Source organism: Plecotus auritus, assembly GCF_963455305.1.
Source record: "Plecotus auritus genome assembly, chromosome: 6".
NCBI lineage: Eukaryota > Metazoa > Chordata > Mammalia > Chiroptera > Vespertilionidae > Plecotus > Plecotus auritus.
Window position 1 is genome coordinate 22,162,653 of NC_137773.1, and position 25,504 is coordinate 22,188,156.

At 54.5% G+C, this 25,504-nt stretch overlaps 1 protein-coding gene across 1 annotated transcript in view; it reads left to right on the forward strand.

Moving 5' to 3' along the window:
• The window catches only part of PDGFRB (platelet derived growth factor receptor beta), a 36,923-nt gene extending 18,616 nt beyond the window's left edge, over positions 1-18,307 (forward strand). Inside the window, exons 5-23 of the mRNA XM_080674342.1 lie at positions 282-409; positions 525-690; positions 1,150-1,342; positions 2,038-2,153; positions 3,491-3,614; positions 3,978-4,189; positions 5,021-5,115; positions 6,059-6,191; positions 6,706-6,810; positions 7,174-7,284; positions 8,974-9,133; positions 9,964-10,121; positions 10,681-10,799; positions 11,115-11,237; positions 12,342-12,453; positions 12,885-12,984; positions 13,552-13,657; positions 14,523-14,755; positions 16,354-18,307. Coding sequence (XP_080530468.1) covers positions 282-409; positions 525-690; positions 1,150-1,342; positions 2,038-2,153; positions 3,491-3,614; positions 3,978-4,189; positions 5,021-5,115; positions 6,059-6,191; positions 6,706-6,810; positions 7,174-7,284; positions 8,974-9,133; positions 9,964-10,121; positions 10,681-10,799; positions 11,115-11,237; positions 12,342-12,453; positions 12,885-12,984; positions 13,552-13,657; positions 14,523-14,755; positions 16,354-16,537 — 2,678 coding nt within the window. The 3' untranslated portion in view covers positions 16,538-18,307. The remainder of the gene's footprint in view (positions 1-281; positions 410-524; positions 691-1,149; positions 1,343-2,037; positions 2,154-3,490; positions 3,615-3,977; positions 4,190-5,020; positions 5,116-6,058; positions 6,192-6,705; positions 6,811-7,173; positions 7,285-8,973; positions 9,134-9,963; positions 10,122-10,680; positions 10,800-11,114; positions 11,238-12,341; positions 12,454-12,884; positions 12,985-13,551; positions 13,658-14,522; positions 14,756-16,353) is intronic.
• Positions 18,308-25,504: the final 7,197 nt, after the last annotated feature.

The window sequence follows — 25,504 nt, forward strand, 5'->3', positions numbered from 1 at the left end:
GCAGTAAATTGCCTGGAGAGCACTTTGATTTCCAGACTGTTAACCCTTCTGGAATGTCAGCTCGCAAGCACAGAAATTTTGTCTGTTGTGTTTACTGCGAAAGCCCCAGTGCCTAGAATAGTACTTGGCATAGAGCAGATATTTAATAAATATTTGTTGAATAAATGAATCTTCCACATCAATCATCCCTTCCCTCTCTGGAACCCGACCCCATCCCCGAGTTGAAGTGCTGGTAGCCAGCTGGTGGTGACTTCCTAACTAAGCCCGTCTCTCTCCACCAGCGTCATCCATCAACGTCTCAATGAATGCAGCGCAGACGGTGGTCCGCCAGGGTGAGAACATCACCATCACGTGCATTGTGACCGGGAATGAGGTGGTCAACTTCGAGTGGACATACCCCCGCGAGGAGGTAATGCTGGGCCAGGGGTTGAAGGAAGGGCCAGGCAGGGATGGCTATCTCGACTAGCAGCCTGCCTCCTTGGACGCTTCCTGATTTTGGGGGCTTGCCCTACCTGTCCCTACAGAGTGGGCGGCTAGTGGAGCCAGTGACGGACTTTGATATTCCCCACATCCGCTCCACCCTGCACATCCCCAGTGCCGAGCTGGGCGACTCGGGAACCTACATCTGCAATGTATCTGAGAGTGTGTACGACCATCAGGATGAAAAAGCCATCAATGTCACCGTGGTTGGTGCGTTTCTTGGGTTCAGACCCAACCCTCGTTCTGAGCTAGATCCACACCCTGTCACAGCCCCGGGATACCTTCAGCCCAGCTCTAGCCACATTTCAAACCAGAGCTCCATTTCCAGGAGAAACCCAAACCAAGACACAGTGCCAACCCCAAATCCACCCCTAATCCCATCTGACTTTCCTCCTCGCTGAAGCCTCACCCCACCCCAGTGTCCAATCCCAGACTCCATCCCAGGCCCAGGCAGCCCCATCCCTAAATTCAACCAGGCTGGGTGAGAACTACTACTCCAGCCTCCATCTTAAACCTGGTATCCAAACCAATGTCAGCCCCAAATCTGGCTCAATTCCAGCCCCAGCCCCAACTTCAATCCCAGCTCAGGTAGTTCCTAAACCTGATGCCCCGCCTCCAGAAGCCCCGCCCCCAGAGGCACAGCCCCGCCCTGACAGCCGCCCCTTGCAGAGAGTGGCTATGTGCGCCTGCTGAGGGAGCTGGAAGCTGTACAGTTTGCGGAACTGCACCGGAGCCGGACCCTGCAGGTGGTGTTCGAGGCCTACCCGCCGCCCACTGTCATGTGGTTCAAGGACAACCGCACTCTGGGCGACTCCAACGCCGGCGAGATCGCCCTGACCACGCGCAATGTGTCTGAGACTCGGTGAGCACCGCCTACCCGCTCCATTCTGGAAGTTAGGGTCTGAGCTGCCAGGCAGCCCACAGCCTTCAGCTACTCCACAAACCTAGGCCCATCTTTCCTGAGAGCCCACTACGTGTCAGGCACCCTGCCAGGTGCTGTGCCAGGCCCTGGGGATGCTGCGGAGAACTGAACACACAGGTCCATGCCTCCTAGTTTCCTGTCTAGTGGGGAAGCAGACACTGGTCAGATGATCTCCCAGATGTTTAGCTGTCCTTGTGATGGGTGGAGCCATCAGGAGGCAGCTGAGGAGAAAAAAAGCAGGATGACTGAGGAAGAGGGTGCCAGGCAGGCCCCTGCCACCCATGCAAGGTGGGAGCCCTGAGGCTGGAGATCAGCAGGCTGGCCTGAGGTGCCCGTGTTGGGATAAAGCAGTGTCAGGCCTTTCTGAAGGAGAAGAGTTGCAGAGGAGGAGGGAAATGCTGCTAACCCTTCATCCCCAACCCTCCTACCCTCCCTCTTGGCGCAGTGGAACTGCCTATGGGTGGGGAGCCAGGAGACTAATTCTATGGGTGTGAGTCCTGGCCCTGCTACTGACACCTGTGTGACCTCGGCAAGCCCCTTTCCCTCCCGGGCCATGTCTGTACAAGGAGGGTGGGAGGGCTGTATGCGTTCTTCCAGCGCTGACAGTGGGTCTCCTGGCCTGGCCTGCTCCGCAGGTATGTGTCAGAACTGACACTGGTGCGGGTGAAGGTGGCTGAGGCTGGTCACTACACCATGCTGGCTTTCCATGAGGATGCTGAGGCCCAGGTCTCCTTCCAGCTGCAAATCAACGGTGAGGAGCCCTCCACCCTGCTTTCCCTCCCCTGCCCTCCCACCCCCATTTCCTCTCCCTCCCTATACTGTCCACCCACCCCTAGGAGGAGCAGGAGAGGGAGCCCGGAACTCAGGAGACAGGGTTCCGGTCTTAGGGCCAACGCTGACCCACTGCTCTGTGCACACCCCCTCTCTGGGGCTCAGTTTCCACAGCTGTACAAGTTGGCCATTGGACTAGACTGGTGTTTCAAAACCTCAGGCATTCATGGGCCAGTGCCATGATTTTCTCTTCTCACATGCCACTGAAACTACACTACTCATTAAATAGGCATTTATTGAACAACTCCAGTATGCCGGTCTGTTCAAGGTTCTTGAGGCCCTGCCTTTATGTGGCTAGTGGGGGAAGACAAACATTCAACAGTAGGGCTAAAATCCCCAGCAAATTATGTAGAAGGTTAGAAGGTAACAAGTGCTGTGAAAGAAAAAGAAAAAGCTGCCGGGTGGGATGTGGGGGAGGGTGGAGAGCTCTGGGGGCAGGGACAGTGAGGGTTGCCCTTTTACCAGTAAAGAGCAGTGATGGGGTTGGCCTCACTGAGGTGACAGTTGCGTGAAGACTTGAAGAAGGTGAGGGCATTAGCCGAGTGGCTATTTGAGGAAAGGGCAGGCAGTGTAGACAGGAGTAACGTAGACAGGAGGCAGAAAGGCCTGAGCGGCCGGAGCAGTGTGATGGGGAGCGTGGTGGGAGACGAGGTCAGAGCTGGGACAGGGCAGTGGTGGGATGAACGGGACAGATTGTGTAGGTCCTCGTGGGCTCTTGGGTGGACTTGGGCTTTTTCTGTGACTAAAATGAAGAGTCACTGCAGGGTTTTGAGCAGAGGAATGACATGATAGTGACTTAATGTTTTGTCCATTGACTTTCTAAAAATATGTTTTGAAAGAGAATTTAACCTCTCAATTGTGGATGGAAAACACTGTTAAGTGTCATAAACATAAAGCACCACTAAATCGACTCCAAGACAACAAAGCAATGCTATTAAATTCGAGCTCCCTGCTCTTGCCTTCCCAGGGCCCTGATCCGGAGGCCTGCTCTCTCTTTGTTAAAAGGGAAGATTAGCAAGTCTCTGAGAGGTGTTAAAGACAGACTAGCACCCTGCCGGGGCTTCCCCTTTGAAGTACCCAGAAGGGGAATCCGCCGGTTTTCACACGGGGATTCCTAGTATTTAATGTTCACCTGCAGTCTGCAGCTCCCCTCCCCCAGGGAAGACTCTGGACCATGCGCTGCCTCCCTGAGGATCTTGCTCACTACCTGTCTGTTCTGACCTTCCCTCCGCCTGGCCCCATGCCTTCTCCATGCAGTGCCTGTCCGTGTGCTGGAGCTGAGTGAGAGCCATCCTGCCAATGGGGAGCAGACAGTCCGCTGTCGCGGCCGGGGCATGCCTCAGCCTCACCTCACCTGGTCTATCTGCAGTGACCTCAAACGGTGAGCAGAACACTTGCCTCAGTCTCCCAGGGAACCCTCAGCTGGCTGGAAGGACCCACTGAAGGTCATCTGGTCCAGTCCCTTTCTCTGGGCACATTGTTCTAGACTAGAGTCACATCCTAGAAGATGTGGCTTCGTGGAGATGCCCTGCATGACCTAAATTGCCCCCTTTTCCTTAACTTTATTCTGAGGGTCAAACGAAGGGAATGGAATTTGTGAATCGGGCTTCTCAGTTCTGGGGTAGGAGCGCCCCCTGCTGGTCAGTCGAGGGACCGCAGAAGAACCAGCTCAGGGTCAGGAAGTGGGAAGTATAGCCCAGAGAGGGCAGGGCCTGGAAGCTGACCTGGCTGGCTCCCTGGGCAGGTGTCCGCGCGAGCTGCCACCCACGCTGCTGGGGAACAGTTCCGAGGAAGAGAGCCAGCTGGAGACTAACGTGACGTATTGGGCGGAGGAGCAGGAGTTCGAGGTGGTGAGCACGCTGCGCCTGCGCCGTGTGGATCAGCCGCTATCTGTGCGCTGCACGCTGCGAAACCTGCTGGGCGATGATGTGCAGGAGGTCACCCTGGTGCCCCAGTGTGAGTCATCCAGCCCTAGTGGCCCCCGATGACCCCTCACCCCCACCTCGAGCCTGCCATACTTGTGACTGTGCCAGTGTGCCAGAGTCAGCATGTCCATGGGCACTCCGGAGCCCTGTGAAACTCACCAGAGTATGTTCCTACACTTACACAAGCACAGTATTGCCACACGTGTACATCCACAAGCATATGTCTGTAAACCACAGCTATGAATAGCACTATCTCCTTATGCCTAGTGTATGTACACTATGTATGTGTCGTAAGCCATGCACATGAGCATGCCTGACCCTTAGACATGGTACAAACCCTCCAAATGTAGGTTTGTAAACATGTAATGAAGAATGCACTCAGACCCATGTGTAAACCCACAAGTGTTTGTCTATGCATGCACTTGTGGGTGCACAATCCCATACAAGTGTGTAAGCATGCATGTACAATTCCTGTGCATGTGGGCAACTGGCATGGTGCATGTCTGTAAGCATGGAGAGGAAAGGTGAGCCACAGCCTGGCCGCCAGGAGCTTGCATCTGATCTGGAGCCACGGCAGACAGGCCACATTGACCCCTGCAAGGGCTGAAGGGACAGGGAGGCCGATAGTGATCTGAGCAGCAGGTAGTTACTGAAGGGCCTGGGTATTTATGGGAGAAGCTGAAGGTGTGGCCCAGAGGGAGAGGCTGAGGGTCTGACATTATAGCCTGTGGAAGGGAGTGAGAGGGGGCTTCTGTTCTGGGCAGGGTGGGCAGAGGGGGATTTGTGGTACTAGAGGCGGGGTGAGAAAGGCAGCTGCCAAGTGTCCTGTTGGCTTATGGCCAGCTCTTGTCTCTGCCTCCAGCCCTGCCCTTTAAGGTGGTGGTGATCTCGGCCATCCTGGCCTTGGTGGTCCTCACGATCATCTCCCTCATCATCCTCATCATGCTCTGGCAGAAGGTAAGCCCCGCCCTTGCCTAAGGGATGCAGACTAGCACACCATTGTATTATACTTCTCTCCTCCCCCCTCCCCCCCCCCCCCCCCCCCCGCCCCGCTGTCCTTGAATCCCACAGGATCTGGCCATGTCTGGAGCCCAGCATGGAGTTCAGGTGTAAAATGATATAGAGTGATGCTGGATGTCTGAGCTACCTCCATCCCCAGCAGCCCGGTCTAGGCCATCAGGGTTCCCTGTCTCTATTGCTCCCCTGTCCGGGTCCTGCTCAGACATGACTCCTGCCCATCCCAGACACAGGGTATGGGACCTGCCAGGTAGACTACATGGGCCCCAGGATCCTTCCCACTCTTACCCACAGAGACTTCAGGATCCTGCTGAACTGCATTCTAATCCTGTTACTCTGTAATTTCCATGTTCTGTTCTGAGATTTCATCATCCTATGCTTCTGACATTTTAAGATTCCTGAATTAGGATTGCAGTACCTCACAGTCTATCTTTCTAAGATTCCAGTCCAGTGATTCCAACACTTCATGGTTTCAAGATCCCACCATTACATCTTTCTGAGATTCCTGCTGTGACTGACCCAGCATGGAGAGGGGCTGTCCACACCCCGCAGAGTACCCCTGCCTTGTGTCACATTCCGGGGCTGTGTGCTCCTTTATTCCCATCTGAGGAGCAGTTGAGGCTCTGAGAGAAGCTGGGAAGAAGCTGACGAGCTGGGCCCTTTGCTGTCAGCTACTCCTCAGCCACTTCTTAGCCCCTTGGCATCGGTTCCCACTGAACCCCTGAAGGCCTTGGCTCTATTCATAACTTGCTGTGTGACTTCAGCTATGCCCCTGACCCTCTCTGGGCCTCTGGGTCTCCTGCCCCATCTGTTCCATAAGGGAGTGGACCTAGTGAGCCTCAAGACCCCCTCTGATGACCCACCCCTGATCTTGGTCCTGCAGAAGCCCCGCTATGAGATCCGATGGAAGGTGATTGAATCTGTGAGCTCCGATGGCCATGAGTACATCTACGTGGACCCTATGCAGCTGCCTTACGACTCCACCTGGGAGCTGCCCCGGGACCAGCTTGTGCTTGGTCAGTTCAAGGAGACCTCACGTGGCAGCGTGTGGACTTGAGGCGGGTGGGAAGATGATCTGAGGTCTGATCCCAGCTTCGCAGTGACTAGCTTTGAGACTTAGGGCCGCTGGATGTCTTGCCGTCTCTGGCCCTCAGTCTCCCCGTTTGTACAATGAGGACAAGACAATCCCCCAGGGACCATCCAGCATTGAGGTCCTATGATCCCATGACTGTGTGAGATAGGACCCTTTGTGACGAGAAAGAAAGTATTAATTGAGGACAGGGCTGTGCTTAGTCTAGTTGGGAGGCTGGGGGTGCAGAGGAGCTGTGCTCCCCTCTGGGGAGGGAGGAAGGCTTCCAGGGACTAAGATGGGCCAGAAAGCAGCTAGGACTTGGATGAGACACCAGGAAGGACTGTGAAGCGCTGTGATTTTAGGACCCTCATTGGGGGGAACACCTTAAGTCCAGGGTGGCTGAGGGCGGGGATGCAGCTTCCTGGTGGGCCAGGAACTGAGGGGTCCTCTTTTCCCAGGACGTACCCTCGGCTCTGGGGCCTTTGGGCAGGTGGTGGAGGCCACGGCTCACGGCCTGAGCCATTCTCAGGCCACTATGAAAGTGGCCGTCAAGATGCTGAAATGTGAGTCCTGGGAGCATCCCCCACCTCTCTCCTGCCCCTTCCCGCACACCCGGCACTCCCAGAGCAGGCCAGGCCTGACTCGGATTCGGATTCGCTGGCACGAGGAGTACAGTCACTCTGGGGCCAGCTCCACTTTGAGAAAAGAGACGTCCAAACCCTGCTCCCACCTCTGGCAGCCTCTTCCCTCCCCTGCTCCCCGCCCCCACCCCCCGCACCTCTTCTCCTCTTTTTGCATGTGGGTCCTTGCACCCTTGGCCACCTGTGTCTTACAGCACAGACTTGGGCAGAGCCAGAATAGGCTCCAGTGGGGCCTCCGTGGGGCCTCAGTGATGGGCGAGGCCTGAGGCCCCCTCTCTTCCTCAGCCACAGCCCGCAGCAGTGAGAAGCAAGCCCTCATGTCAGAGCTGAAGATCATGAGTCACCTCGGGCCCCACCTGAACGTGGTCAATCTGCTGGGAGCCTGCACCAAAGGAGGTACAGACCCAGTTGCCCAGAGGATTCTGGGAAACGCCAGTGGCCAAGGCCTGGCCCTCTCCACTGCTCCTCAGTCCAGGGACATCAGGACACTCCAGTTGGAGCATCCAACACCCTCACTTGACAGAGCCAGATGGATATGGGATTTAGAAATGCACAGCATCACAGCACTGCCAAGGCCAGAGGACTGTTCAGGCCATCAGTCCATGGTTCCCAAATGAAGGGATCCTCTGACATTTTAAAAATTTCACAATATATTTTATAATTGAATTTATTGGGGTGACATCCATCTATATAAAACCCTAATATGCAAATCGATCGAACGGTGAACAACCAGTCACTATGATGTGCACTGACCACCAGGGGGCAGATGCTCAACGCAGGAGCTGATCCCAGTCCCCAGGTCCTGACCAGTGGTGGCAGGGAGCGGGACTGGCGAGTGGGCAGTGCCAGGCCAGCCAAGGCGGGTGCAAGCGGGCCACCCCCCCCCATCATCCTGCCAGTCGCCCCACAGAAGGAGGTGACTGGCAGTGGGGGGCAGGGCCAGCGAGTGGGTGGCACCAGCTCAGCCAAGGCGGATGCCAGCGGGGACCCCAATCACCCCACCAGTCACCCCACAGATTGGCCCTGATCACCAGCCAGGCCTAGGGACCTTACCCGTGTGCGAATTTCATGTACCCGGCCTCTAATTGGTTAATAAAACCATACAGGTTTCAAGTGTGCAACTCAACAAAACATCATCTGCACACTGCATTGTATGCTCACCACCAAAGTCAAGTCTCTTTCCACCACCGTTTATCCCCCCTTTTTCCTCTTCCACCTCCCACTTCCCCCCTTTTCCCTCTGGCAATCACCATACTGTTTTCTGTGTCTGTTTTTTTTATTTTGTTTTTTTCTTGATACATTTTTAACAACTGTAATAAATGTTAGCTCATGCGACACTGAGCTGAGTTGTGTCCCCACTACTGGAGACCAGCAGCCTGCTAACTGGGAGCTGCCTCCATTCAGGTCATAGAATCAAGCCTTTCTGGATAAGCATGTTTACTTGAAACTGTGGTTACAAGTTAGGCTGTAAAAACCATGTTATTGCCATTTACAGTTGCTTATTGTGAGATTTGGGATTTTCCTCAATATTGCACAACCAAAACAAAATACAGAAGTTCATGGCACACACAGGCCAGTTTATGTCTGTAGTGATCATCCCATTTCACAATTTTTGTTCCCATTAATATCTTCAAGTTCCCACAGACTGACTTTAAGTAAATGTGTCGTATTTGAATTTGAGCAGTAACCTGATGGTAAACAATTGCCACTATTTGCTTTATAAACTGGGCTCCAAAGTAAGCTTCAGTTTGAAAACCTATCGACAACAGCTAACACTGTGTGCTTGCTATGGACCAGGTACCTAGCTGAGCCGACAAAGGCATTATCCCGTCAACACTCACGACAACTCTTTGTGGTGGATATGGCTGGCCCCCTTTAACAGATGGGGAAAGCAAGGCTCAGGGAAACTCCATACCTTGCTCATGGTTACAGAGGCAGGTAAAGAACCCCGGTTTGCCTGGAGCCAAAGCCTCTTCGCCTTTGTACCAAGCTGCCTCTCCCACGTGCAGCCTGTCACTACTCTCACGGCCCTTAACGGAAGCCGAGGCCTCCCCGGGGACCGTGCCTGAGCCTGTCCCTCCACAGGACCCATCTACATCATCACGGAGTACTGCCGCTACGGGGACCTGGTGGACTACCTGCACCGCAACAAGCACACCTTCCTGCAGCACTGCTCCGACAAACGCCGCCAGCCCGGCGCCGAGCTCTACAGCAACGCTCTGCCCGGCGGGCTCCCGCTGCCCAGGTACCTGGAGGGAGGCGGGGAGGCCCGAGGAGCACCTGCTTGCCCCCTCCTTGTCTAGTACAGGAAGCGGAGGCTGGGAGGGTAGAGTGAACCTGGGGCTTGGCCACCCCAGAGGGCATGACAGTAACACTGATGATAATGGTGGGATCTGCTGCCACCTACTGGCTGTCTTCAGTGTGCTAGGCCCTGTGCTAAACACTGCAGGTGGGACCCCTTGGTCCCTCCCATGGTCCCCAGGCCTGACTCCACGCCCTACTCCTCTCTGGAGCGCCCTCTGCACACCAGCCTCTCAGTGCCCTGAGGTCAACCTAGCCCCTTCCTGCTTCTTTTCCAAAAATAACACCTTCGTTCTCTTGCTGGTTACAAAAGCAATATGTAGTTATTGCAGAGACAAGAGTAATGTTAGAAAAGCATTAAAAGACAGTAAAACTCATCCCTTCCTCCCCAACATTTTGATCCATTTTCTTCCAGTCTTTTTTCTACCTATAGAGGCACGTGTCTATAGTTCCACAGCTCTTCAAGGGGCTGATGCTGCAGGCAGAGGCTCCATTCAGATCATAGCTTGGCCTGAGCTTTCTGAGGACACACACTGGGTCTTATGTCATCTTGGCAGGCCCAGGGCCCGACTCAGGGCCCCACAGGTTGGTTGAAAGGGCTCTCAAGGTCATTCACATGACCATGACAGACTGGAGGAGGATGACTGAGTGAGGGAGAGAAGAAACACCTGAGTGACGGGGCCTTGAGGCTCCAGCGGTGAGCAGAGGGGCCGGAGGGGGACAAGAAGGGAAAGCCTGTGACCTCTCCTTCTGTGACGCTCCTCTCGCCCTCAGCCACATGTCTCCCGGGGAGAGTGACGGTGGCTACATGGACATGAGCAAGGACGAGTCGGTGGACTACGTGCCCATGCTGGACATGAAAGGAGACATCAAATATGCAGACATCGAGTCCTCCAACTACATGGCTCCTTACGATAACTACGTCCCCTCTGGTGGGTGCGCAGTGTCCTCTCACCCGTATGGCCCTCACACCTGTGCAGTGATGCATTCTTTTCAAAGCCTTTCACATGTCCAGCTGGAGAACAACCCTGGGAGGAAGCTGGCCTTGTGCCCATTTCATAGATGCAGAAACTGAGGGCAGCCACCTGGCCAAAGCTGCTGTGGTGGAGCCTCAATACGAACCCCAGTTTCTGGGTCCAGAAATATACATGCAGCCTACATGGAGGGGAAGCTAGGGTGGGGGAGTACCTGGCCTCCTGGGCCTTGGGGAAGGGTGATCAGCTAGGAGTAGGCCCCAGGCTGATCTGGTGCCCCTGAAAAGGGCAGGCCAGGCTGAGTGGTCCGGGGCAAATGCTGACAGTTTTTCAGGACAAGAAAGGCTCTGGTAAAGTAGGAGAGGTTCCAGTTTGATATTTGGAAATTGCTTTCCTTTGCGGGGAGATTTAGAGGATCAGTGGCCCCTGTCTTGGACAGTAAGCCTCCAGGAGCCAAAGAGCAAAGGACCATGGGCCATGGGAACACAAGACGTGCTGACCTTCTGCTCTCCTCTAGCTCCCGAGAGGACCTGTCGAGCGACCCTGATCAACGAGTCCCCAGTGCTTAGCTACACAGATCTTGTGGGCTTCAGCTACCAGGTGGCCAACGGCATGGAGTTCCTGGCCTCCAAGAATGTACGTGTGGTCCCAGTGGGCAGATCAAGGTCCTGGGGAGGTGGGTCACCCAGCCACCCAGGGTCCTCCAGGTACACTGCTCTACACAGTAGCTTCGCCCCGTCGGGTGGATGAGGACAGTGACTGCTCTCACCACGTGGCCCCTCTCACCTGTGTGGTCCCCCACACAACGTGGCCACTCTCACCTGTGTGGTCCCTCACACCACATGGCCCCTTTCACCTGGACAGTGATGCATGTTTCCCAAAGCACTTGACACAGAGGGTCTTTCTCCACATGGAGTTCAAGGCCTCAGCTCCCATCCTCCCCTCCCCTAGTGTGTCCACCGAGACCTGGCAGCCAGGAATGTGCTCATCTGTGAAGGCAAGTTGGTCAAAATCTGTGACTTCGGCCTTGCTCGTGACATCATGCGGGACTCTAACTACATCTCCAAAGGCAGCGTGAGTACCTTCCCCACCCCTGTGTGTCTCTGACCCTCCCGGTCAGCCTGGCTTCGGCTCAGAGGGGATCAGGTCAGGGCTTCTCGTGGTCTGACCTGCCCATCTGTGACGGCTCTGCCTGCCCAGCCATGTGTGCAGGGACAGGAAGGGAGCCATGAGCTATGCATGGGGTGGAGCGGGCAGAGATGCTGAGGCTTGCAGGGTGAGCTTGGGCTCAGATTTGCTGGTCATGACAGGGGGCATGGGACCAGCTGTAATGGGTCCTAGGGAGTTTGGATGGGGACAGGAGGCAGGAGGCAGAGGAAGAAGCTGAGGTGTCAGCTAAGACAGATGAGTAGGTGGCAGGCAGTATTTGGTTAAAATATGGCCACCCTGCCAAAACCAGTTTGGCTCAGTGGATAGAGCGTCGGCCTGTGGACTCAAGGGTCCCAGGTTCGATTCCGGTCAAGGGCATGTACCTTGGTTGCGGGCACATCCCCAGTAGGGGGCGTGCAAGAGGCAGCTGATCGATGTTTCTCTCTCATCGATGTTTCTAACTCTCTATCCCTCCTCTCCCTTCCGCTCTGTAAAAAATCAATAAAATATATTTAAAAAAAATAAAAAAATTAAAAAAAAAAATAAAATAAAATATGGCCACCCTGCCTCCCATTCGTGTGCCCACTTTCTACATTGGGACAGTGAACCCCAGAGCTGGAGGGACGCTGGGCCACAGAGATCAGAGGCAGCCAGGATCAGAGCTGGGTGGCACCTTGGCATGTCCCTGGCCGCCCCCCCCTCCACCCCCCCCCCTCCCCCCGCTGCTCTGCTAGCTCAGTCAGGGGCTCTCCAGGTCAGGAAGGAAGCCTGTTCCGTGAGGAGCCTCAGACCCTGGGGTAACCATGACCGCAACTGTGGGAAAAGAAACTCAGCCTCCTGACCCTCTGGCCAGCACTGGGATGGACATGGGAATCGTGTGCCAGCAGATAGGCCCTCAGGGACCAGGGAGGGACAGGAGCTGGGGTGGGAACTGCCAGGTCTCCTCCTCCCCACCCCCCCACCCCCCCGCCCAGGTGCAGGGTGGGGCTCGGCCCCTCCTTGCCCTCAGACGGACCCACCCTCCCACAGACCTTCCTGCCGCTGAAATGGATGGCCCCCGAGAGCATCTTCAACAGCCTCTACACCACCCTGAGTGACGTGTGGTCCTTTGGGATCCTACTCTGGGAGATCTTCACCCTGGGTATGCCTCCTTCTCCCCACAGTCCTCAGTGGCCTGGCAGGGCACTCTCCCTGACCACTTACACCTCCAGCCTGGTGGGGCTGTGAACAGACTCTGGGTCAGCGATTGGGGCTCAGGTTCCAGTCCCAGCTCTGCTGCTTTCTTACTGCTGTGTGTCCTTGGCAAGGCTCCTGCCCTCTCTGGGCCTCTTTACCTCCCCATCTGAGCATCTAGGGGTTTGGACAGTGACATCAGAAAGCCTGCTTGGCTCTGGTATTCGTTGGTTCTCTGATTCTGGGGAGGGTTGTAGTCTGTCCAGAGCCATGAAGGAGCCAGATTTCTCAATCCCAAGGTCACCTTCCCCTCCACCCAGCCCTGGCACGAGGGTTTCTCACCACTTTTCAACATGCCTGAGCCCGTGTATCTTTTCTCTTGTCTTTGCTCCCTGGCAGGTGGCACCCCTTACCCAGAGCTGCCCATGAACGAGCAGTTTTACAATGCCATCAAGCGGGGTTACCGCATGGCCCAGCCTGCCCACGCCTCTGATGAGATGTGAGTGGCCCATTTGGGAGAACTTTTTGGGTACAAACCATAGATAACCAACTTTACCACCTTAAGCCAACAATAGATTGATTGGTGCAGAGATCTAGAAAAATCTAGGTCTGGCTGGATCCAGATGTACAGCTGAGGTCATCAGCGATCTCTCCTTCTACCCCGGGCTCCACTCTCATCTGCCCGGTCTCTTATTCAGGCTGGCACTGCCCAGTGGCTGCGTCCTGCTGCTTTCACCCCAGTTCCAGCAAAAGACCCAGAGCTGATTGTCGTGGCTGAGCTGGGGTCATGTGCCCATCCAGAACCAGCCACTGAGCTGAGAGGATGCAGGCTCCTACTGGCCAGAACTGGGTCACGTGCTCACCCAGGCGTGGTCAACCCCACGGAACCACTGAACCGGGGCCGGAGGGAGGGTTTCCCAAGGGGATATCCAGGCGCGACAAGGAAAAGCAACACCTATCCACCTCCCTTCCCCAAGTCCTTCATGGCTCACCTTTCTGGGGTGGCAGCCACCCTGCCCCGCCGTGCCCTGTGTCAGAGACCCTGACCCCTTGCGCCTCTCCCCAGCTACGAGATCATGCAGAAGTGCTGGGAAGAGAAGTTTGAGATTCGCCCCCCCTTCTCCCAGCTGGTGCTGCTTTTGGAGAGGCTTCTGGGCGAGGGTTACAAAAAGGTATGTCAAGGCAGGGTCGGGGAGGGAACCGGAGCATTCTGGTCCAGAAGTCAGACACGGGTACAAGGCTGGTGTAACATGCCGATATTTGGGGGACCACCCCGTACCCTCACCTGACCTCAGTTTCCCTGCTGGTTCCAATAAGGGATGGGCCGGAGACAGGAGTTTATTTTAGCAGCACAGAGAGTTCTGAAATGAAACCCACGTGGAAGCTGATGGGTTTAAAGTAGAGAAGGGAGCCTACAGCGCCCGTCATCCTGCATCCTGCCTCACGCTGTCTCACCTGGGCCAAATCTTGCGTCTCCTTCAGAGGCTTGAACTTCCTGAGGCTAGGTGACTGCTGAGGGCCTGGCCACTTGGGCCCCATCCAGGCTCAGACACGGCAGATGGAGCCAGCTGGGCCACACCTCTCTGCCCACAGCAGGAACTAGAGGAGGGAGATGCCCGTCTCCTTTGGCCCAGACACAGCCCATTCGCTAGGCCCATTCCTAACCCTGCTCCCGCCCCGGGTCTGGTTACACTCAGGGACCAGTGAGCTGGAGTGGGGTGGTCCCTATTCGGAAGTTTGGGAAACAGGACCCACTGAAGGAGATTGAGGCAGGATGAGACAGCACCTGTCTGGTCTGCAGTGGGTGACATGTTAGCATCTCAGGTGCTGGTCCACTGACTGCCCCCTCCCTGGGTGGCGCTAAGCTCACCTTGTCTTGTGTGACTTTGGACAATTGTCCTTCCTCTCTGAGCGCCAGTTGCCTAATTTCCACAAGATGCGAGGGGCTGGGTCAGCATCTAACTGTTGGACGACCCCTAAAGGCTTTCCTGACCTGGCCTTCCCTGTCTCTTGGGTTCCCCCTGCACCTCGGAGCAGAAGTACCAGCAGGTGGACGAGGAGTTTCTGAGGAGCGACCATCCCGCTGTCCTTCGGTCCCAAGCCCGCTTCCCTGGCTTCCATGGCCTCCGATCCCCCCTGGACACCAGCTCAGTCCTCTATACTGCTGTGCAGCCCAACGAGGGTGACAATGACTATATCATCCCGCTGCCCGACCCCAAACCCGAGGTTGCTGATGAGGGCCCATTGGAGGGGTCCCCCAGCCTTGCCAGGTAATCACTATGGCCCAGGGTGTGCAGTAGTATGCACAATGTGTGTGTGTGTATGTGTGTGTGTGTGTGTGTGTGTGTGTGTGTGTGTGTGTCTATGGCATCAGGCTTGCCTTAGAAGTTAAGTTACTAGAGTGAGCACTTATTCCTGCCAGTGAGTAGAAGAGAGAATTGAACTCATTTGACCTCTGATGCCCTCAAGTGGAAAGGGCAGGTTGGTGAGAGAAAGAATGGGTTGGGATTTATCTGCAATGTAGTTGTTTCCTTTAAAGGAGCCCTCCTAGGCCCGGCCAGCGTGGCTCAGTGGTTGAGTGTCAACCTATGAACCAGGAGGTCACAATGTGATTCTGGTCAGGGCACATGCCCGGGTTGCAGGCTCGATCCCGAGTGAGGGGCATGCAGGAGGCAGCCAATCAGTGATTCTCTCACATCATTGATGTTTCTCGCGCCCTTCCTCTCTGAAATCAATAAAAGTCTATTTGAAGTTGATGATTGATTTCAGAGAGGAAGGGAGAGAGAGATAGACAGAACCTGCAACCTGAGCACGTGCCCTGACCAGGAATCAGACTGTGACCTCCTGGTTCATAGGTCGATGCTCAACCAAAAGCCACACTAGTCAGGGTCTCTCTATATATTTAAAAAACAAATGAAGGAGCCCTCATAGGCCATCTGCTCTCTCCCCTCCAGGCCCTGTCCTAGCCATAATTAGCACCCCAGCTCCCAGGTGTTACCGTGGGACATTGCCAGCCCCAAGCCTGAGGCCTGTCTTAGAACCATGCCTTGGGGGCTCTGGGGAGCTGGTGTGGTTGTAGGAGGTGCCTACAGTTCAGGCCAGAATTCAGACTAGGAAGCAGATTCATGCTTTCCTTAGCCTCGGGATGTGGTGACATTAGAGTATGGGGAGGGCTTTGGAGGAAGTCCCAGCTATTGCCTGGACTTGCTGTCCAGACAGCGTCCCCATTTGGCTGGAGAGAAGGGTTCCCCATGAGGCCAGACCCTGACTCCCTCCAATCAAGACCCAGCCCACGGTGAAATGGCAGGAGCCCCACCTGGGTCCCAGCTCTGCTTGGAGACCTGCTGGCGCCTGCTCTCTCTGAGTGCTGGGAGCACACAGGACTTCGAAGGCCCCCGGCCTGTGGAAGCAGCTAATAGTCCAAGGCTCCAGTAGACAGTGTGCAGAGGACTGAAGCTCAGGGTTCAAACAGCTTAGGGTGGGAATGCTGCCCCGATCTGTGCCCTCGGGCAAGTTGCTTGCCCTCTCTGAACTTCAGTTTCCTCATCTGTAAAAGCACTTCAGTTTGGAGGTTGTTGTGAGGGTTAAATGAGAAAGCGTATACCTTCAGGAGTGCAGGAGGTGGAGACACTGACGAGTGAGGCGTAAGCTTTGGAGCAGCCGGAGCGGCTATGAAGCGCTGTGTGGTGCCGGACAATGACAGAACCTCTCTGGGCGGCACTTTCCTCTCCGTGCCTGCCCTGCATGGTCCTTACAAGGAGTCAATGAGCCAAAGTGTGTAACGTGCACAGTGCCAGGTCGGACACAGAAAGCCCTTGAATGCCGTTGTTTTCCTTCAGCCTCTCACTCACTTGCCTCCTCCCTCTAGCTCTACCCTGAATGAAGTCAACACCTCCTCCACCATCTCCTGTGACAGCCCCCTGGAACCCCAAGAGGAACCAGAACCAGAGCCCCAGCCTGAGTCCCAGGTGCAGCCAGAGGCAGAGCCGGAGTGGCTGCCGGATTCAAGCTGCCCCGGGCACCGGGCTGAGGCAGAGGACAGCTTCCTGTAGGGGGCTGGCCCCCACCCTGCCCTGCCCGAAGCTCCCCCTCTACATCCCAGCACCCTGCGCCTCCTGGCCTGGCCTGCCGGGCCTCCCATCGCTGTCCTATCAGCTTTTGCTCCTGACATGTTGCACCCCAACCCCTGGGGCTGGCTTAGGAGGCAGGAGACCTGCAGTGGCCATGACCAGCCCTCTGTTCTGGGGAGGCCATGTGACTCTGAGCCAGAGTTCTCCCAAAGGACTCAGTTGGCCCATCTGTAAGATGGGGAAGTCGGACTTGGTGACCCACAATCTGGGATTCTCCCCCTGGCTGACGCGGGGGAGGGAAGGGGGGAGCGGGGGAAAGCTGGAATCCCAGGAGATTTTCAAGGTTCATGAGGTGATAGGGGAACTTTTTTCTGTTCTGCCAGCTACCCCTCAAGGAGCTCAGCTCTCTCCTTGTACTTTATCTGCCCCAAAGCTGGGGAGGGGACCTGGTGTCCCCGGCTCCTGGCTTAGCTGGGGCCTGGCCTCGGACAGTATTGCCTCCTCCCTCAATGCCAGTCTTCACTCTCCCAGGCCCAAGCTGGTCTGGGGCCGTCCATGCTTAAGGAGAGCTAGGGGCTGAGCCAAAGCCAGGACATTCTGGCCTGCAGCCCCTGCCCCAGGCACGAGAGCCACCTCCCCATACAGAGTGCCCTGTCCATGTCTCCTGGCTCCTGCGTCCTGGAGTCTTTTTCCTCGTCACTGCCAGTCTTATTCCACCACCAGTCTCCAGGGCCAGCCGGACCCACATCTGTGATGAGTGTGTGACGTGCCTGTGCGAAGTGTGCACACGTGAGGACCAGTTTGTGGACCGTATGCGCACTGGACCGGCCGAGAGACCTTGCAGGAATTCCTGGCCCTCTCTGGGCCCGTTTTTCCTGTTGAAATGAGCAGGTTGGACTCACTGACTTCTGGTGCCTACAGCATGAACATTCCTGGGGGTGCACACTTGCCCCCCCAACAAAGCCAAACACTCCAAACCTCCATCCTGGGGGTCAGCTGGGATCTGAGCTTCCAGTCCATATACCATACTCCAGGCATTCAGCAACCATGCCCCTTCCCCAGGCCCCAGCAAGTCCCAAAAGGCCAGCTGCCCAGGCCTTGACTCGAGAGACAGCAGGGACATGGGAAGACCATGGGAGCCCTTTCAGCACCCACAATGACCTCCAGAGCTGCCCGGGGCCAAGGAGGCGGAGAGGGCAAATCAGAGCACCCGGTGCGCCTCCCGCTCCAATACTGTGCCAAAGACTGTCCAGGTCTGTGCCGAAGACAATGCACAGTTAGGGCCCCCGGGGGCCCTGGAAATGACAAGAAGCCTTGGAGGGGAGCCTGAGAAAGGGGTACAAGAGGTGGGTACTCTGAGGGTTTCCTTCTCACCTTCCAGCTGCCCCATCCCTGGGGTCTGGCTTGTCACTGCCCAGGCCCAATCACCTCACTGTCTCTGCCAGCCACCCAGCCCAGTGGGCATTGAAGTGCTCAAGGAGTGAGGGCTGTGGCCAAGACGGCAGGGGGTGAGGCGGGTGGCACCACCCCCTATTCTGGTTGGCACCTCCCTGCCCCGGGCCCCTGAGGAGAGGGACTGGGCTCTCACTTCGGTACCAAAGATGTAATCACCTAGGTTTACAAGTATTTTTAGGACTCACATTAACTCACATTTATACAACAGAAGTGCTGTTTTATATGCCATCAAAATTTCCTATCCGTGTACTATTTTGTAAGGGAAAGATTTTAATATTAAACTGGTGCTTCTCACAGACTTGGTGATATCTGGCGGCTTTGGGTCCCTGCATCTGGTTGGTGGCAGGAGTGGAATGGGACCAACAGGCCTCACCCCAGCTACAGGGACCCCATGCAGGTCCCTTCAGCACTGAGTCCGGTTTCCATGTAAGATGGGCATTTTCACACCCCACCCCACCCTTTGCTAATAGCCGGGTGACCTGGACACTGGACTTCGGTTTTCCAAGTTGGGAAATGAGAGGGCTCCTCTGGCTCTGCAGGTGCCTGGCCCCGGGGTGGGCAGTACTGTTCACAGGCTCAGAAGCCTGAGCCCCTCCCGCCGCCCCACCCCACGCCACCATGTGCTTTGGCTTTGGCTATTAAGCTTCCCCCCGCCCCGCCCTCCCCTTCCACTCTGCCTGGGGCCAGATTGTGTCCGCAGTGACTCCTGAGAGGTGACCACTACAGCCCAGGATCCAGGCCCCGTGAGCAGTGGTGGGGTCCCAGGTAGGAGGAGGGCAGACAGAGCACCCAAGGGGACAGAGCAGGAAGAAGTGAGGAGAAAGGGTGAAGGAGAGAGGAACAGGAACGAAGAAGGATGTTGGGGGTGTGCAGCCAGGACGAGGCCAGGGGAGGGAGAGGGGCCTGGCTGTGGCTCTGAGGGCAGGCTCGCCAGGCTGGGCAGAGGGGTGCACACCTGGTAGGCCCCCCCGCCCCTCATGACTGCTGTTCAGTGGTGTGGGGCTGCCGGGAGCCAGGTGTCCTGGTACCTGTTGGTCAGCTCAGTTCCTCCCATCGGCTCCACTGCCCAGCCCAACTGGGAGACCTTGGCAGGAGCAGGGGCCAGAGGCCATAGAGCTACCAGGAGCAGGGGGCCAAGTGCAGGGGTCCTGGGCCCAGGTTGGACCTTCCTGGGCCTCCCACCTGGGCCGTTTGGGAAAGGTCATCTGAGGTGGAACCAGGTTTGTGACCTTGGCCATCCCTTGCTCTCTCTGAGCTGGGGAGGGGCATCTTGTTGGGGGAGGACACCTTGTTTTGGAGCCTCTCCCTGGACTGCCTCCAGGAGTCTGGGGCTGTGGCTGCTCTGGGGAGAGGAAGGGAGACGGGGCAGCTCTGACTCACGTCCCAGCCCAGCCGCCAACTCAGGAGCAGCTGAGCCAGGCCAGGGGAAACCCCGCCAGAGGCAGGGCCCAGCCAGGCCAAGCCCACCCTCCCGGGGATCTGACTTCAGAGAACACCAGAGCCCATGACCCCTTCTCTGCTGGCTATGGTAGCTGATGAATAAGCCAATACCCGTATCCACCCTGTGACCCTGTGAAGAGAATAAACAAGCACATTCCAGACAGGGATTACCCTCCCTCATGGAAAAAGCCTCCGTCTGGAGGGCAGGAGGCCTTGCTCCTGCCGCCTCAGGCTGCTCCATACTGGACCTGGGCGGATCACCACGGCAGGACTCTGTTACCCCAGCAGTAAGTGGAGCTAATGATGCTATGCAGAGATCAGGGATGATAAAACACAGCTGACCACTGCTGAGCAGTTACTATGTGCCAGGGCCGTCCTGCTTCACACACGTTTTCTCATTTGACCCTCACAGGAACCCTATGAGCCAGGTACCACTATTATTCTCATACTAGTGGCCCAGTGCATAGATTCATGCACACTGAAAGGAAATTAATTAGAAGAAATATTTTAATATCGCTATTTGCCCTTTCTCTACAATAGAAGTGTCAACCAAATTCATGATTGACAATGACAGATGGAAACATATGTGTGCGATTGGCGCCAGCGAGAACTTTATATGTATCGCGCATGCATGAGTCAACTTAGCCTTTTATAGATATAGAATAAACTTGCTTAATTAGACCTGCTTTCTGATGTAGCTGAACTTTTTCCAGCCCAGTGAAGCACCCCAACTTCTCTTTCAGGTAATTGTCAGCAACACAGAAGTAAATATCAACACAAAGCACATTATTATTGTAGATCACGCAGGGAGAACAAAGTGTAAAATATTTAACTGCAGCAGTGTTTGACTATATTCTGCGCAGTGAGAAAACCTGAAGTCCTTTTCAAGACCTGCCATTTCTTCTTTTCAGTCGGGTCAAGTTTCTAAACTTTCTAAAATCTTCATTTTCTGGCTAATGAAAAGAAAATAGGATTCTACCGAGTCTCCTATCTACCTACTCCAGGACTTCTGTGAGGATCAAATGAGATGAGGCACAGGAAAACGCTTCACAGACATTTGGTTAAAGTGTAAAATGTTTGCACCTGGCTATAAAGCAAGTCATGTTCCTGGGCTGAAGAAACTGCAAAGAGGCTAGTCACTAGGGAGAGGAAGCTTGGCGTTGCTACGTGACATCATTACCCAGTGCCCACAGCCACTGTTTCTGGGCTGGGCTGGGCTGTGGGCCGTATTTTGTGTCATAGGGTCTCGGCAGCGTTGGCTGCGATTTGGTGGGCTGTCACTCCAGGATGGTGGTGGGGCCTATTTCCCACTTGGGGGAAGCCGAGTGTTGCTTTGTGGGTGCCAGATCTGCAGTGCTGTTTCTTTGTAAATGGCCAGTGCGCTTTATGGCAGCTCCTGTGTTGAGCATCTACCCCCTGGTGGTCAGTGGATGGTCAGAGGGACACTTAGCATATTAGCCTTTTATATACACTGAGTGGCCAGATTATTATGATCTCTGAACACATAATAATCTGGCCACTCAGTGTATTTGTATCTCAAATGGGTACCAAAAGTATTCTAGACTTTTGCTGGAGATCAACCACCTATTTGCCCTGAGCTTTCTACCAGCCAGTGCAAAGGGGAAAACTGATCAGGTGCAGATTTATAGTATCTTTGATATCAAATAAATGAGGTACTCAAGAGAAGTACACTGAGTGGCCAGATTATTATGTGTTCAGAGATCATAATAACCTGGCCACTCAGTGTATATAGACTAGAGGTCCGATGCACAAAATTCATGCAAGAGTAGGCCCTCACAACCGCAGCAGCTGCCTCCGCCCTCGCAGCCCCGGCTTCGTCCGGAAGATCGTCTCGGCGGTCATTCTGCTGTTCGGCAGTTTGGTCAATTTGCATATTATGCTTATATTATAGATTACAAAGGAGAAACCAGTTGAGGGAAGTTGTGAAGTGTCTTCCCAAGTTCATCTGGTCAATATGACAGGGATGGAATAGGGGCCTGGTCCTGGCCAAGTCCCATGTCATTGCTCAGGGAGGTAAAGCACCCAGCCAAGGTTATAGGGCTGGGGAGGGGGGAAACCTGGGTCCCAACCCGTCTCCTGACCCCAGGCCTCCCTGGTGCTGTGTCCCCAAGAGAGAGGTAGGAACATGCTGATAAGAGGGCAAGATAAAAAGAATAAAAAAGAGTTTGCTGGTGGGCTTGGACCTCACAGCCCCCTGTGCAGAGGGGATGGGAGCCGGGGGTGGGGAGAGGGGAGAGGTTACCCTAGGTCAGCCCCAGCTGGCTCCTGCCTCCCCACCTCGCCACTCAGGCAGGCCCAAGGGAATGGGTGAGCTGGCATTTTCCTCCCAGACAGATGAGCCACCTGAACTACACTGTTCTTCCGCCACCCTATTCACAGCCAGGGCCCTTGTTCCCGGAAAAAGAGGGAAAGAAACTGCTGCTCCTGGGCCCTGACCTTCGGTGGATAAGGGGCCTTACAATCTCCCATTTATGTCCCTTCTTTGAATTAGGGCACTGTCTCTAAAAGTCCTCTTTTATTTTAGTTTCTTATTCAGCATCAAAATAATTAAAAGCTGCCTTTATAAAACATGCAACATTTGCCTGCATTAAAAATATCCACTACCAAAATACATAATAGAGAAAGAGAAAGTCTGTATTTTGTATTTTAGGCTCCAGTAACATTTCTAGTGCTTGTCTTCCTTATTCAGCAGCTCTGTGTGTAGGAATTTATCTATGGAGACTCACTGTTAATCATTTAGTTGTATTCTTCCAGGTCCCCTCATTCCTTATACCCATACTAATATTTGCATTTTGTATCTATAGTTAGGTATATAGAGACATAATTATAATTTAAAACACAATTAGCACTACCGTTCTGCTATTTTTCAATTTTCGCTTAATACATCATGGACACACTCCCAGGTCAGTGGTACATACAGATATTCATTCATTCATTCTGAGAGCTGCATATAATTTAAAAATGTGCCTGTGCCATACAATATTTCACCAACCCCCTACTGATGCAGTTTAATGTTCCAAAGTTATAATTTATGCTGGAATGGCCACTGTTTTTGAAGCATATTTATAATTGCACATTCTTTTCCCATGGGACAAATACCTGGACACAGAGTTGCTGAGTAAAGGGAATAGACATTGAAAATGGTACTGGAACCTAAAAGTTCCCTTTAAAAAACACACAAATTCATAGAGTTTCTGGGAGGCTAAGGAAATCAAACACAAAAATGAAAACGGCATTATTGAATTCTAGAGAGGTGCTGTGGCCTTCTGGAAAAGTCTGGAGCCTTTTCTGTCTGAAAAAAAAAACACACCACACACACACACACACACACACACACACACACACACACACACCAAAAAAAAAAAAAAAAACACAACAAAAAAGAACTGCCAACAAGGAAAGACGGAAGGGCACCTGGCGGAACCAGAGGGCTTCCGAGGCTTCAGAGGCGGGAGCTTTCCCGAGATTCAACTCTGGAAGGTGGGCTCCCAGCCCCATGCCCAGAGAGGGCATCGCACCCATTGGGAAACCCAAAGTCTCCCCTCTGCCCTGGACCCTCCCTGTTTAGAGAGTGTTTCTATTGATGGCCCAGGTGACGCGATAAACCTCCGAGACCAGCCAAGGGGAGATCAGTTCCTCATCTGAGGTGAGGAGGCCGCGGCTCAGAGCCATGGCGTGCTGGCCCGCCATCACACACGGCCCGGTGTCCTGGCTACCGCCTCCCTTAGGGAGTCTCCAAGTCCAGTCCCTGGACTCAGCGGGAGCAGGCGGGGCACTGGGGTCAGGGTGTGACTCCTGAATTCCTGTGGGGGGGCGGGGCTCCTCCTGGAAATAGGGCTCTGGGGTTTCTCTGAGCTGTGACAAATTCCCACAGCTTAGACCTATCTGCCACTGCAGCACAGGGGCCTGATGAGGGGGCCCGGCCTAGGCCGGGGACTGTCTCTTCGCAGGATCCAGCAGAGACTCAGGGACGTCACAGATGCCAGACATCTCCCTGTGACCGCCTCCCACCTGCTCGGCCCCTGCCCTGCTCTCTGGGCCCCCTTTGCCTGCCCTGGCAAATGGTTCCTCTTGGGAATCTCTCTTCCTAGCGGCTTGGAGGTAGTTCCATAGTCTCTGGTTTGGGGTTTCAGGGTAATCACGGCAAGGAACTAAAAAAGACACCAACGCAGGGAAGTAACAGCTTCTGTAAAATCACGGAGTTCTCAGAGGGCTTGTTCCCTTTCTGCGGGGACAAGATGGAAGCTCCCACACATGAGCGTTTCTCCTCTTCGTTTCTGACCTTCCTGGAGCAATCTATGATCTTAGCCCTCTTCCGCTCAAACCCCTTCAATGGCTCGCCATGGCCCAACGAAGTCCAGACTCCCTCCTGTGGTCTTTCCTGACCTGACACACACCTCTCCTGCTGCCTCTCCCACTGCCCTCCAAGGCCTGCCTGCCCCTGGTGGGCCACCAGCTTGCCAACCCTCCAACAGAGCACAAGGGTCCGCTTCTCTCCACATCTCGCCAGTCCTTGTCTGGTGGGTGCAGCCGTCCTGACAGGTGTGAGGCGCTGTCTTCTTGCGGTTTGGGTTTGCATCTCCCCGATGCTGTGCATCTCTTCATGTACCTGTTGGCCATTTGCATATCTTCTTTGGAAAAATGTCTATTCAGTTCCTCTGTCCATGTTTAATCTGATTTTTTTTTTTTTTTTGCTATCAAGTTGTATAAGTTCCTTATATATTTTGGATATTAACCCCTTGTCAGATATATGATTTGCATATATTTTTCTCCCATTCGGTAGGTTGCCTTTTCATTTTGTTGATCATTTCTTTGGCTGTGCAGAAGCCCTACCTCTGCACTTCTGTTGGTGCTGTCCTTATTACTTAGAATGCCCAGCTCCCTATGGCTAAAGGGAAAACTCTTGCTCTAACTGCCAGGCCAGCACAAAGCCACCTCCTCCAAGAAGTCTTCCTGATCTCTCAGCTGGAACTGATTTCTCTTCCCAGTCCATTACTGGTGCCTTTGATGGGCCCTTTTGTTTGTTTGACACCCTCAGTCCCTAGATGTCCTATGCACTCTCTCACCTCCAGGCTTTACCATGCGTCTCTCCTTCCTGGAATATCCCCCCCCTCCTCCCTGTACTTCCCCTCAACTCCTCATTCTCCAGTCTCAGCTTAGGCAGGCTCTTCCTTGTCTCCCCTCTTCAGTGCTCCCAGGATATCCTGCATCTGCCCCTGTCCTGGCTCCTCTCCGGGCTCTGCCTCCAGGCTGTGAGCTCCAGAGGGGAGGGCCAGGCCTGCCATGCTCACCACTGTGTTTCAAGGGCCACGCACAGAGTAAATGCTCAATCGATGTTTGTTGGATGCATGTCACCTGCATTATTGTCTTACTGGAACTGAGTCAATAACCCCTCTCCCGTTTTACAGATGAAGAAACAGAGAGGCCAGGGACCTGGCTGGGGTCACACAGGTAGGAGTGGGGAATGCAATTCCTGGCCTGTCTGGCTCCAAAACCCGGGCCATCCCTCTCTACCTTGACCTTTGAGTGCCCCAGCCATTGCCAAAGGCAAGTGATTAAACATGTGGGCTCTGGGATTGAGCTCCTGGATTCAAGCACAACTCTGTCACTTATCAGCTGTGTGGCTCTGAGCCTGTCTTTCATCACCTGGAGCATGAGATAATTGTAGTGTCCCCTAAGGTGAGAACCAAGTGAGAGGATCTGTGCAAAGAGCTTAGTCCAGAAACTGGTGCAAAGAGAGTGCCCAGTGGACAGGGTGACTCAGAATGGTCCCTCTTTAGGCCCCGGAGTTAGTGCAATTATTACTAGCATCCCTTTTGGTCTCAAAGGTCCCCAGTGTAATGATAAATCATGTCAATATCAATCCATGTCAGAGTTATCACCTGCAATATAATCCTACCACCTCGGTGCCTGTCTTACCTCCCAGCAGGACGGTGAGCGCCCGGCCAGCAGGGAAGAGCCCTGAGCCTTCTCCTTCCTGGGCCCCAAACAGGGTCCAACCTACAGAGCATTCGCCCAATGTTTTCTGAGAGC